Genomic DNA, 13723 nt, shown 5'->3' with positions numbered 1-13723 from the left:
AGGATGACAAAGACAGAAAAAATAACCCGCTAAAGGTTCTGTCTAAAACTAAAGAAGAAGATCTGGCTATAAAAACAGTTAGAATTGCAGAGTGTACTGCCTGTATTTATATTGCAAGTATCCTCTTAAAGACTCTTGTCAAAGTGGAAAAATAAATCTTGAGAGGTGCATTGTGTATACAAACTACCTATTCAGAACATTTTTTTTTCATCAAGGCATTGCTGTATTGTGCCAATCCACCCAAATCCATTTTGTCTGTAATTTGAAACAACCAAAACTTCAGCGTGCAATACAGAGGTATTACCAAGCTCATCTTTCTATTACAGAAAGCCTGATGTAAAAAAATAAATAAAATTATATATATATATATATATATATATATATATATATATATATATGTATGTATGTATATATATATGTATATATATATATATATATATATATATATATATATATATATATATTAGTGTTTCTCACATATGGTAATTAATTTAAAACATGCTTTCCTCAAAGTTTGAATGTTAGTGGGGGTGTAGGACTTAGTAAAAGAGTAAATTACAAAGCACAAAGCTTTAAAACCCGAGAGGGGTCCCCTGGACTTTGAGCATTATAGTCAACTTAGAGTGGGTAAACTACCACTTTTGATTTTACCATGATTGTATTGTTATATTGCTGGTTATACAGTAATTAGAAGTTCACTGATGGGTTTCACTTGTTGCTTAGAACAGTTTAAAAACCAGCAACCCTCCCCCTACCATTGCACACTAGTGTGTTGCTTTTAAGGCATGTGTGTTAATGCACATTATATCTCCCTTCCTACACTTGCTCTTCTCATAAATTGCTAGATTATGCAATGCATAGAACAAGTATTTGATTTGCAGTTGCTGTTGAAAAAAACAAAACCTTGTACTACAGATATTGGGTACTATCAGAAATTTCATAACTCTTTACTCTCCAGAAAAAAAAGGCATACCTTCTTATAACTTGTGAAAGTTAGGATTGGCAGGAGCTCTCTTTGGATACTTAAGACCAGGGGGGTCTTAAAAAATGTTGCTAAAATATATTATCACGTATTTAAGGTATGGTCATGAAACTGTATATTCCATTTTATTTAAGATTTCATACTTTTTTAAATAAAAAAAAAAATAATTATCACAAGGCACTGAAAAGTTTGACAAAATATGACAAGTTATACTTTACTTAAAGCACGGTCTAAGATTTCTGGCAAATTAGTTAAGTACAGCTGGGAAATCATCTGCATTGTAAATAGAATGGCTAATCTTGTTCACTTATGGATACAAGAGCTCTTAAAGATCCTTTTTGCTTCCTGGAACAGTTCTGCTTTTGCATAAATTTACATATTAAAATAGATATTTAACGTAATAGTCCCTAAGAACATGTAAAACCTTAGAACCCCTGAACTGGGACATGATCAGCAGGCAAGTCTTGACTTTTGTTCCACGTTAGAGCTCCAGTACACTCCCCACAATCCCCTTAAAACATTAAAGGTGCCTCCTTTCTGGTTGCTAAGGAAAATTATTTTGAATGTGGGATGCAGGAAGAATGGATGCTAGATCGCCAAGTTAAAGTTAAGCACACCTACTGGGTGATCGCATTTAAAGCTGCATCTAGACACCTTAAGGTTTATATATGCTGTGTATATAGAAGTTTGCTGTGCAGATGTCTTAAAAATTTGCATGAGCACCATAATGATCGCTGTATTATTTGTGATATAATTATGTGCCATGATCGTCAGTGCCATTTAGTAGCCATAATACAATTGAGGTACTCTAGGAAATGACCACCTTGTTGCTATTGTTCATAGGAGATACTAATTTTACAAAGGATATGGTAATCATTCTTGGTGCTTGTTGTCTGCTCTTAGGACCTAGTGTTGGCCAAACTTTTTTGATTATGATGTGTTCCCTACAATACTGCATTGGAAAGAAAGACAAAAAGTATATATTGTTCTTCTAAGAATTACTTTATTTCTTAATGAGATTTCACAGTATGTGCTTCAAAAGTATATGCACTGCAAAAGTAATTCTATGACTCTCTAGAGTAGTTATGGTGAACTTGATGTTTATAGGCAGCCTCAAGTGAGACCCAACACTTCTAGACAATCACACAATTGAGGTGGAGTGACTTGAGTTAGGCAGCCCATTCAAGATTAATGGGCTATAACACACCAGAAATGTTAGCCTTTGTGCATTATTTACATAGTACTGGAACACACAATGAAGAAAAAGTGGAAGTTAAATAAGCCCTTTTGGGTATAAATGTAATAGTGATCAGTGCAACTTCCTATAATCGGATAACATACACTAAAATAATTGTGACAAAATCCATCAAGAAATGCACAAAAATTATAATGATAACAATCGGTCAATTGCTGTGAAAGAAAGTCCTTTTCAAACAATGTGCCAAAATTCCTGTGATCTACAGATCTTGTGAAAAACAATTTGTGTAATGAATGATTCTTCTATATGTGATCTTCGTGTGAACTTAATGCGCCCATAGCTATTACCTCAATGAGGAATATAAGCCGCCTTAATGATCTCCCTGGGACAGATCAAATCTCCATCTCTTGATCCCGCAAGGTCACTGCGGTTTCTGATAATGCTGGGCACGGCTACAGCTTTTCCACCAGTGTCTCCGACTTTCCAGACTCCCGATTATATGATGGTTCCAATGTTGTCAGATGTTATAAGGGGATAAAGAAAAAGCCTCCCATAGCATAAAGCTGTTTAACTAAACTCAATGTATTAAAGGCCAAAATGGACTCTTACATTAAAATCAGTAAAAAACATCAGTATGCATGGTGCAAACATTGTAGACAGCATTAGACACCTCTTACATCACTTCCTGGTTTGTTCAGTATATCCAGCCACTCCATATTTTCTTTAAATAAGCAATTTTGTTGTTAGTGGCAGCAATAGTAACCCCCAGCATTGGTGTCAGTGACTGCAAAATTAACCTGGTCAGTAAGTCCCATATTAACACTGATTGTTAGCATCAGTGACCTCTAAAAATAAATTCCTGAGGCTTGATGTCAATGACCACAATAATAACCCACAGCAAAGGTGTCAGTGGCAGCAGTAATAACTGCCTGAAAAAATGGGTTAGGTATAAAAAGTTAGCGTGAACGGCTATCTCATTACCCCCACACCAAAAAAACTCCATTCTCTAAAAACTTTATGGATGATGGTACATCACATTCGATTTATATTTACCTGAGGCTATACTCTTAAAACCTGCCTGAAATGATGTCAATAGCAGCAATAATACCCTCAGCATTAATGTCAGTAACCACAATAACAACCCCCAAAGTTAGTTTTAGTGAATGCAATAGTATCCCTCAACATTGGTGCCAGTGTCCTCAACGATAACCCCAGCTTTGGAGTTAGTGGATGTAATAACAGCCCTCAGCATTGGTGTCACTGTCTGCATATAATTATAACCTTATGTATTGGTGTCAATGGTAGTAATATTAACATCCCCCTCCGCTGGTGGTCAGTGCCAGTGTTGTTAATCTCTCCACCCGTACATTGCTGGTCATTAACGGTGCTGTTAAATCCTCCCTCCACCTTGAGTTGCTGGTCAGTGGCAGTTGTGGATAAAATAGTAAAATGTTAGAACCTGTGTCAGTTTTTATGATTTTATTTGTTCCTTTAGGAGGTATTTACTTAAATGTTAATTTTTTTTCTGGTATGGTCGGGAAGGGTTATAGCATCCTGGGAGGTTTTTATTACTTCTTTCCTAGTTGATGTAAACATTCTCAACTTTCTGCCAAAACAAAGAAACCGGTTTGACCAGAGTTCCACTTTATGTATACCATGCCAAGAGAACAGATATGTAATACAGCCTCAATATAAAGCTTATGCTTTAACACATAATGTATAGGAATTGTCTCAACACTGAAGTTGTGATTTACAGGAGGCTGCTTGCACACAATTTGGCAACTGCCACAGAGTTGAAAACATGGTAGTTTCTACTTTGTACTTATTTTAATAAAAATTCAATTTTCGTTACAATTAAAGCAAAATTCTGGGCACATGTCATTATGAAAACTGTTTTGTCCACTAATTAGTTTGAATGCTGTTACTCTAATTTCTCGAATCTCTCTTCTTTTCTGAAATTCGTTTCTGGCAGTCAACTGAAAACCAGATATCAGGCTGCAAGGTGGAGGGCCTGCACTATGCACTAACTGGGCTCAACTGAAATGTGAATCTAACACATTTCAGGCACCGTGGGCCAAAAGGTTGGTGTTTACTCAGGCTTACAGCAGTGGAAGTAAACAGGGAGAGGCTCCACAGTGGTGTGATGCTTATTTAAAGTCTAACAAGCAGGAAAGGGGTGAGTGGGTGACAAAGAAAGATACAGAAGTGCATGTTCAGAATAGCAGTATCACCCTCTGAGTAAATTTAGTGATACTGGTACATGTATATACATATATATGTTAGCTATGTATTTGGCTGCCTGGCTGGAGTTCTGCTTCAATTATTCACTTTCAAAAATATTTTAACATATATTGCAATTTTTTTTTTTTTACAAAACTTTACTGAACTCAGAAATCTGTTTTGCAATTTTATACATTAACTTTTCTAGTCTACATGAAAGAAATGCTTAGTAGATTTGTGTCTAACAAAACAGCCATCCAATGAAACGTAAAATTAATTAAAGTTGTCTTACTCTGCTATAATTAGAAAAAGAGAAAATATTAACAAATGCACGGTAGCTTGCACAGCATGTACTAATTAATGTCCATGTTATAATTTTTTTCCTATTAATGACTTATTCTCATTTTCTCCAGGATATAGACCTGCGGCTAACTGGATTTGATTTATAAGAAGTCAGTGTGGAATAAATGGCAGCTCCTGTGATATTGCTACTATGGAAAACAGTATTGTCAATAGAATGTAGCCTGATAAATAGTGCTTAGTGAAGATACTGCTTCAGTGAGTGAGAAATCAATGGAAGAATCTTGCTGCAAGAAAACCCCTCTGATATTTTCCTGGCAGGATCGCATTTAACAAATCTGGTACATTTCCATCGATTGCCCTGTTTCACATAAGTGGATACAAATAACATTGCTTTCCACGGCAACTAATGTTGGACTATGGCATTTCCAAGGTCCATGCGACTGAAATGTTTGTGGAGAGTAGCAAGGTTGCGTCTGTTGTCCATGGGTCTGGATGTCACATTTTCCTTGTGCCTGTTGGGATTTTTGCTTCACGTTACAACTGTGTGCTCACAAAAACTGGATGACGTAGACCCCATAGTTACAACAACTTATGGCAAAGTACGAGGCGTTAAGAAAGAACTCAATAATGAAATCCTAGGGCCTGTTGTTCAATTCCTTGGTGTTCCTTATGCTGCTTCCCCAGTAGGGGAACGACGTTTTCAACCTCCAGAACCTCCAGCAACTTGGGAGAATATAAAAAATGGCACTCAATTTGCCCCTGTTTGTCCGCAAAACATTGTAGGAGGCAGGCTTCCTGAAGTCATGCTTCCTGTTTGGTTCACCAACAACCTGGATGTAGTTTCTTCCTATGTGCAAGACCAGAGTGAAGACTGCCTATATTTAAATATATACGTTCCAACTGAGGATGGTGAGTTCCATGCGGGAATAAAACCAGGGAAATTCTGTGATTTTAGTTTTTTTTTCTTTCACTTTTCTAAATTCTAACCATATTAATCCTGTGTATAGGTTGCATGCTTGGTTAGTTGTTGGCATGCTGGCTTTTCAATGTGCATGCAGCTCTTTTATCTGTGATCCTGTTTCTGTACTCATGTCTACACTCATGTTCTCCTGAGACACGGGTATTACAATGGAAGGTACTCCCTCTCTCTTACCTGCCCATTGATGATACATCCTCCTCCATTTGCATGTGCAGGCTCCACAGCGTTGGATACATAGCCAAAGGCAGAGCTAGGTAAACGGTGTTGCATGCTCCTACTCTCTGTCTCGGAGCTCCATGTTATTTTTTAGTCTTCTATTCATTTTTCAGTAAAAAGAATATCCAAGGAATGTGCCCGGAAACCCGGCAAGAAAATATGTAGAAAAGGAGGTATGTATTAAAGTAACAAAAAAAAATATGGGAAAATACGAAGGAGGTTAGGTATGACAGCACTAGATCTATGCTACATTGAACAGGAAAAAAACATATACTGTACACACTCAGTATTGTAAATTGTATGTTTTACTTCATTAGGGTAGTACATTATGCATAAAAGGAAATGGTGTTTAGAAAACTAGGTTGTTGAAAAAACAATACAAATATTTTGAATTAGGAAAAAAGTTAAAGTCTGATAATTTTTTTAAGGCTCCTTTCACTTTTGTGCAACCTGAAAGAGATGTGATTTTTCCGCAAATTTGTTTCCTGCGATGTTGCCGCTATTTTGATGCGAGCTGAAGTAATGCCTGTGTAATCTTGAGGTCTATGGACCTCAAGTCCCGTGAAAGTCAGGCTAAAGTAGTTGCGAAATGAAGTTGCACAGATATGAATGGTACTCATTGGAAATCATGGGGTACGACATGTCATGCAACAGTGCAGTCCCAAGTCACAGGACAAGTCGGACAAGTATGAAAGGAGCCTTGGTTGTAATTTTCGAAAACATTTAAGACTGGTAAAATGAATATTTAACAATAACAATACAATACAATAAAATATATATTTGCAATTTCTTCCTTACTAGACCTAGCTGTTTAAACCAAACACAGGTCATGTGGCTAAAACATTTAAAATTAATACAGTAAAACCTTGGATTGCGGGCATAATTCATTCCGGAAACATGCTTGTAATCCAAAGCACTTGTATATCAAAGCAAATTTCCCTATAAGAAATAATGGAAACTCAGATGATTTGTTTCACAACCATTTATTCATAAGTCCTTCAGTTTATAGTCCATATAAAAAGACTATAGCAATGTGATAGGATGTGTAACCATAAAATGTTCATCCACAAATGGCAGCCTCCACAAGGGGATTCAAAGGAAAATCCAACAGCTGCTATATATATATGCTGTATATAAGAGAAGAGAAGTGCCTATAAATGTAGTAATATGGTTACATTTAATGAAGGTACAATATTTAGTAACTCACATGGTTGATGATTAAAACTGGCACATCTAATTATGCAGGAATCCAGGGTAAAGCTGTCCACATAGACCATACTCCTCCCTGCTGGCTCTCATCGCTGTTAATTTGCAATCGGGACCATGAAGACTACCCTGCAGTAGAGTGATTTTAAAGCAAGGCTTGAAGTACTCGTGGAGCACAGAGTGGAAGGGATGACGTTGATGACGGTGCGGAAGATGGTCTATGTGGATAGCTTTACTCCGGATGCCTGCCTACTTAGATGTGCCTGTTTTAATAATCAACCATATGACTTACTAAGTGTTGTACCTTCATTAAATAATCATATTGCTACACTTAGAGGCGCTTCTCTTCTCTTTTATACTCAGTTTTTGCGTGATGTTACTTGTATATCAAGATATTGCTTGTATATCAAGTCAAAATGTATTTAAAACTTTTGCTTGTCTTGCAAAATGCTCCCAAACCAAGTTACCCTCAAACCAAGGTTTTACCATATTATCAAAACCATTATACAGGTTCCAGGATTTTTTTTTTTCATGTTTTCCTTACTAGAGCTAGTTGTATAAACTGAACACAGATCATGTGGTCACCTTTTACCTCCTATCCTTTCCAGAGACTTAGATGTAACATCAAATGGATATACATGGAATTAGAGCTAGGTACATTTTTCGAAAATCTGAAGTAGATCCTTATAGATTTTTGTTCACTACAGCTATAAAATCAGGCTAGAAGTTAAATAAAAGTGCAAAGAAAAAGTTACAATTATTCATAACTTAAGTGGATATTTGAAGTGAAAAAAGTTTGCTGGTCTATCAGATAAGTTAAAGTATTTGGTTATCATCTTCCTTATCAAATGTGTCACAATCCTGGGCAATTCACATACAACAAAATAAAATGCTAGTTTTAAAGAAACTTTAAACAAGTTGTCAAAAAGGTCTTTAAATGCAAAGACATAGGTTTCTAAAGTTATCTACAAAGCTTGAGTTTTTCTGCAAAGCTGCATTTGGTCTTTTTACATGTTCAAAATGTCCCTTTGTCGTTGGGAGCTAAGATGCAGCAGCAGAAGGTTTCAGCTGTCTATATGCCTGTATATACTACTGATTTTGATTTGTTTTCCCTAAAGGTTATCTCTGATTATGAATTTATTGTATACTCAGTTTGCATTGCCTAGGCTTTTGACAGATTTGTTTAAAGGGATTGACAACTTTTAATATTATCCGATAAAATAACTTTTCTCTGATATTTGAAAATTGCTCCCTTTCATCTTCTTCCTGCAATCACACAGTTTCTCCTCCCATATCTTTACACAAATACAGTAAGCAACAGTAGTATCCTACTGTTGACTGTGCTTGCTTGGCAGATTAAGTTAACCTGAGAGATATAATGGAGATCCTAACACATGTGTATATTTGCTCTCCCTTAAAAACTTTCAGCTGCAAAGGAATATAGCTGCTCACTTTCTTTCCTGAAAAAGGAATGTGAGATTGAAAGCTGTGGTGCAATTTTCATTTATCCTGCTAGACCTTCATAATTTTGCTGTATTTGCCCTTGATGTTTCAATGTAGGCTGTCACAATGCAGATAAAATGAAGACAAAGTTCAGTCTTATTGAATGATTTTTTTGCAGTGACATGTTTTTCATCCCCTTTGCATAAAAAATAGGAAATTTTTTAAAAGCAGAATTTATTGTTTCTCATTTTCAAACTCTTTCAGCCATTTCACAATGGAGAAAAGCACAGTAGACAATATGTTGTTATTTTCACAACAAAAACATAATCAGATATATACAGCCCAGATGATGTTAATATCAACATTTATATTTGTTTTTCTGTGTGCTGTGGTTACGCATAAAATGCTATCATTGCGTTTATCAATGCACTTTATTGATGACTGTGCATAAACAACATTGTGCAGGGCAAGGTAATAGATTCATTTTAATGCCTTCATCTCCAGTATTTTACATCCTTCTGTTCCTCTCAGTCAGTGGGAGTGAGGATCTATGTAAGTTCTGGGTTTTTCTAGGAAGAGCTTACCCATTTATGAAGACTATCCCCCCAGCTCTAGGCCAGCTACTGATCACCATTGAGAGGAAGTTACATACTCTTCCATACATGGAAGTACTAGATATGTTCTTCCCTTACAGCAGCTGTATGGATTAGCAAGACATTGAAGAGGTGGAAAGATGAGTGTGCTGGTGGAGAGGGGAGATATGAAGGAGACATATAGCCAAAGCTTTTTTTGGTCAGACTTCACCCATGGGTCATAGGAGTGTAGTTCATTCTGCACTCCTAAAGCCTGCTGTCGGCTGACATCATTGAAGCACTGGGATGTGAAGAGCATGGGAGCAGCTGGCTCAGCCTCTCGGTGGATCATTGAGAGGCTGAGTCAGCTCCTGGTCCAGGCTTCTAAGGGGATCTCGACCATATGGTTGGAATCTTTTCAGAGCCTGGTCCGGCAGCTGGCTCAGCCTCTCAATGAATCACTGAGAGGCCGAGACGACTGCTCCCACCCCTTCCACGGTCCAATGCTCAAGTTAGCACTGGAGGGGCAGAGCAGTCACGGTTCTCTGATCAGAACAGAGGGAGAGAACTGAACGATCGCGGGTTTGATTGCTCAGGTATATGTTCAGAGCGAGCAGCGAAGGGGACTGATGCAGCATTCGCTCAATGCTGCATTCACCTAGGTGAGTATAATGTTTTATATTTTCCATATCACTTCTCTTTTAAACTGCACCTACTTCTTTTAACCACAGTTTTGCTTTACCACTTCTACCACTTTGCTTCCACTGAACCATTTTACATACTTCCCCCTCAATGGGTGAACAGCTAATTATCAGTTCAGGACAGCTTGAAGTCTATTTGTCCGTGCTGCTTCCTGCTCTAGATTACATTGACTTACACTAAAGTAGACAGAACATGGGGAACTCCTGTAGTCATGAGACACTAGCTTAGCCAGAGGGTTGGCATACAAAAAAGGAAATATCTGCATGTGTGGATGTCAGAGTCATGAAACACTATAAAAAAGGGGGGGGGGGTCACAGAATGATTTGTAGATCATTGTATTCTGTTTAATAGCCTTTTAGATTTGTTTAGTATTTGGAGTTCTTGATTATTTTATCAGAACAAGATACATTTTAAGGGTCTAACAGTTTTTTTTTGTGGGTCAAATCAAAAATTCCATTTTACCAGCCTCTACTCTGAAATGTAAACTTGGCAAATTAACAGGATAAGTGCTGAAAAAAAAATCTGTAAATGAATCCCTACCTACTTTTTCTTTATTAATTCCACCTTCTGTCTAGAGTTTTAAAAAGACTTCAATCACAACTTGTATTAATGAGCACACAGCGAGTGCCAGGTTGTAAATAATTACAGGACAAAAATAATCACAAATTAGTTGCCAGTTGAATGAATATGAGCTACACCTAATGTGCATACATTTATTCACTTGTATAAAGCAAAAAGTAAAAGATTGTTTTATCTTATTCTATACATACGTGGATGAAGTACTCTTAGATACATATATTTAGCATTGCAAAATTTATGAAACTTTTAAGTGAAAATATTCTGGAGATAGTTTTTATAGCAGTACACATCCTTTTTTTTATAGATATAATTAGATGCAAATTGTTTAGTACAATGTTTTGGTGAAAACACTTCACTGCAGAGATATTTCTATTAGCTAAAACTAATACTAGTGAGTATATTGAAAGATGTTAGTCAAAATGTATTACCAGACCTTCACCAATTAGGATCATTTCACACCAGCACATAGTGCGGGAAGCATTCTGTGCGCATTTCTTGCAACACATTCAAAGCACACTGCACTTGTGATCTGCATCGGGTATCAGTGCAATGCTCACAACACCTCAAATGCTGGTTGCAAAAGGAGTGCATTTGCCTGCACTGTGTCACATGGTGCAGATGGGCCATGCGATCTGGTTGCTCTGAGTTTTGTAAAATAGTGTCCTTTGCTGCTTTCCGGCGAGATTTCAGCCTATTCAAATGAATGGGCTGAAATCACACTGCAGCTGGATTGCATGTGAATTGCACAGTACATCCCTGCGTGATTTATGGTGAACCAGCCCTCATGATTTGTAAATATAAATTTCATAAATAACACATTTATAAAATTATAACTGATTATGTTTTAACAAGGCCAGTTCTCCTTTGGTGCTATAGTTACACAGACCACAATTTTCAGTGAAACCTCTCCCTTCCATCACTAACAATCTATCCTGAATCTTCTTGAATCAATACCTTTCTGTGCTTCTATCAGTAATGCTAGCTGAATGACTGTCAAGATTTTCATCACCTGCTAAGTAGGCTTTTACCCTCTTGACATTCTTGAGTTGCTTTCACCTCCAGTGACAGGCATAACCAACATACACCATTTCCAAAAACAGAAGGGCTGCCAGGGGCATCACATAGCCACTCACAAATAATTTTGCTGATAGCAAAATGTACTCCTGTATATTGAGAGTTTTAGACTGCCTTTCTGTCTGCCAATGTCACCCAACCAGGCTTCTGTCCCTGTAGAGTTTGTGCATTTTTTCTGGTGTAATAGTGTGCTATGTACTTTCAGTTCACCAGCTCTGGATATATACACCTAGCAGAGTAGGGTGTCAGTTTTCCTAACCTACCAGTCACTGTAGTCATTGTGTAGTAACGGGAGTTAAACTGTTTTTATAGTGTTTGTGCCACCACCTATGTACCTTGTGTGGCTATGGCATCAGCTCTTCTTAGTGTGATACAAAGGCTAGCCTGGTCATTGTGGTGGGGGAAGGGGCAGCTCAAAACAGTTGGCTTTGGGAACAGAAAGTATAAACCCAGTCCTGGTCATAGCAAAGACAAATGGTAAATGCGTACCTTTCTTTTCTAGTTCTTGAATTTTTAAACCCCAGGAGGGGAGTGATACAACCAAACTTTAGAGCATTGGTCACTTGAGAAAGGAAGGATCTGCAAGTTTGCTGGCCCTGCCTGAAGGTCACCTTTTTCAGGCTCCATAAACAGAAAACACATGAACAGGGCTTCAGTACTGGCTCTTGAAAGCAGTACTGAAGGGGTATGGAATTGGAAGAGTAAGTAATAATAGTAAACACATGGTATTTGTCTCTTGATTCTTTAGTATTGGGAAGAGGGGGAATTTTAAGTTTAAATCTAGACAGCAATGCAACTGACCCAACTCACATAAATTACAAAAACAGAGGTCCAGCAATTTGGACATGAGAAGGGTTCTCCCATGGAAAAGAGCAGAGGGAACCAGGGGAACAAGGAAAAGGGTAAATATGTATTTCTCCCTATTTCTTCATTAAAAAGTTTGTAAGCATGTTTATTTACTTTAAGCGTATGCTTTCCTTTACAAAAAAGCACACCATTCCATATGGTTATAGTAGCGTAGTGTGTGTTTACCTATCTTGAAGCCAGGGCTCTCTTTCAATTCAAAGAAGCTACTTAAAATTCTTTAGAGCTTATAATGGCTCCATTCTGAGTTATTGTAGGGTGAAGCATCTGTTGGGATCAGCACCCTCCTTATTGCCACAGGAGGGATTGCCACTACCTCATATGCACAGTGTGTACAGTACTTCTGTAGTAACTGCTGAGCTCATCATAAGTAATATAGGCACCAAGTGTCTAGCCCAAAAGAACAGTACAGCGCTCCTTATCATGGCACTCCTATAATTACTCAACACAGAGCCATTACAGAATGTAGAAGATTAATGCCGCGTACACACGGTCGAACGGTTTGACGTACTTAGTCCATTGAAACACATTTCAGCGGACAATCCGCTCGTGTGTGGGCTTCAGCGGACTTTTTCAGCGTGCAGTCCGGAGTACTAAGATTTTCGGTTTTTCCAAAAATCTGTCCGTCGTACTTTGGTTTCAGCGGACAATACGGTCGTCAGTATGCTAGTTCGACGGACTAAGAATGGCGCATGCCCAGAAAGGATTTACACGGTGGAAGGGTGCTTTGCTGTGTCTTGGACTTCCTATTTCTAGTCCCGTCGTACGTGCTGTACACGTCATCGCGCAAGCTTTCGACGGACTGTTTGTGTATCCGTGTGTGGTCAAGTCCGTTCAGTGGAAAGTACGCCGGATTGTCCGTCGGATTGTATGACGGACTAAGTACGCCATACAATCCGCTCGTGTGTACGCGGCATTAGACTTTTTTTGCAGTTTAGTCTTTGAATGGAAAGGGAGCCCTGGCTGGAAGGTAGGTTTAGCGCACTATGCTGCTATACCTATATGGAACAGCATAGTATGCTTTTGGTAAAGGTGAACTTGCATTTTGGTTATGTTTTGGGTCCACACATGTATATTTTACTTCTAGACTTCAGGTCTGACTTAAAGTGTAACAGATTGTGCAAAAAATTATATTGTATCATATCATATGCAGGTGCATCTCATAAAGTTTGAATATCATCACCATTTACATTTAAGTTAATTTATTTCAGTAATTAAATTAAAAAAGTGAAACTCATATATTTTATATAGAGGTGTTACACACAGAGTGATATATTTCAAGCATTTCTTTCTTTTAATTTTGATGATTATGGCTTACAGCTAGTGAAAACCCAAATATCAGTAACCCAGAAAAATTTTAATATTACATGAGACCAATAAAAAAA

General features: G+C 37.6%; 1 protein-coding gene across 4 annotated transcripts in view; it reads left to right on the top strand.

Moving 5' to 3' along the window:
• Positions 1-13723, top strand: part of NLGN1 (neuroligin 1) — a 965616-nt gene that overhangs the window by 354581 nt on the left and 597312 nt on the right. For 2 of the 4 annotated variants that reach the window (XM_077487957.1, XM_077487956.1), the window contains exons 2-3: positions 4814-5612; positions 6012-6071. In XM_077487957.1, coding sequence (XP_077344083.1) covers positions 5120-5612; positions 6012-6071 — 553 coding nt within the window. In that variant the 5' untranslated portion in view covers positions 4814-5119. The remainder of the gene's footprint in view (positions 1-4813; positions 5613-6011; positions 6072-13723) is intronic. The other 2 variants (XM_077487959.1, XM_077487958.1) reach the window with 1 other exon arrangement.

Source organism: Lithobates pipiens, unplaced genomic scaffold, assembly GCF_037356315.1.
Source record: "Lithobates pipiens isolate NorthernLeopardFrog02 unplaced genomic scaffold, aLitPip1_a1.2 Scaffold_18, whole genome shotgun sequence".
Classification (NCBI taxonomy): Eukaryota; Metazoa; Chordata; class Amphibia; order Anura; family Ranidae; genus Lithobates; species Lithobates pipiens.
Note: the sequence above shows the minus strand (reverse complement) of the source record. Positions and strands in the feature narration are given on the sequence as shown.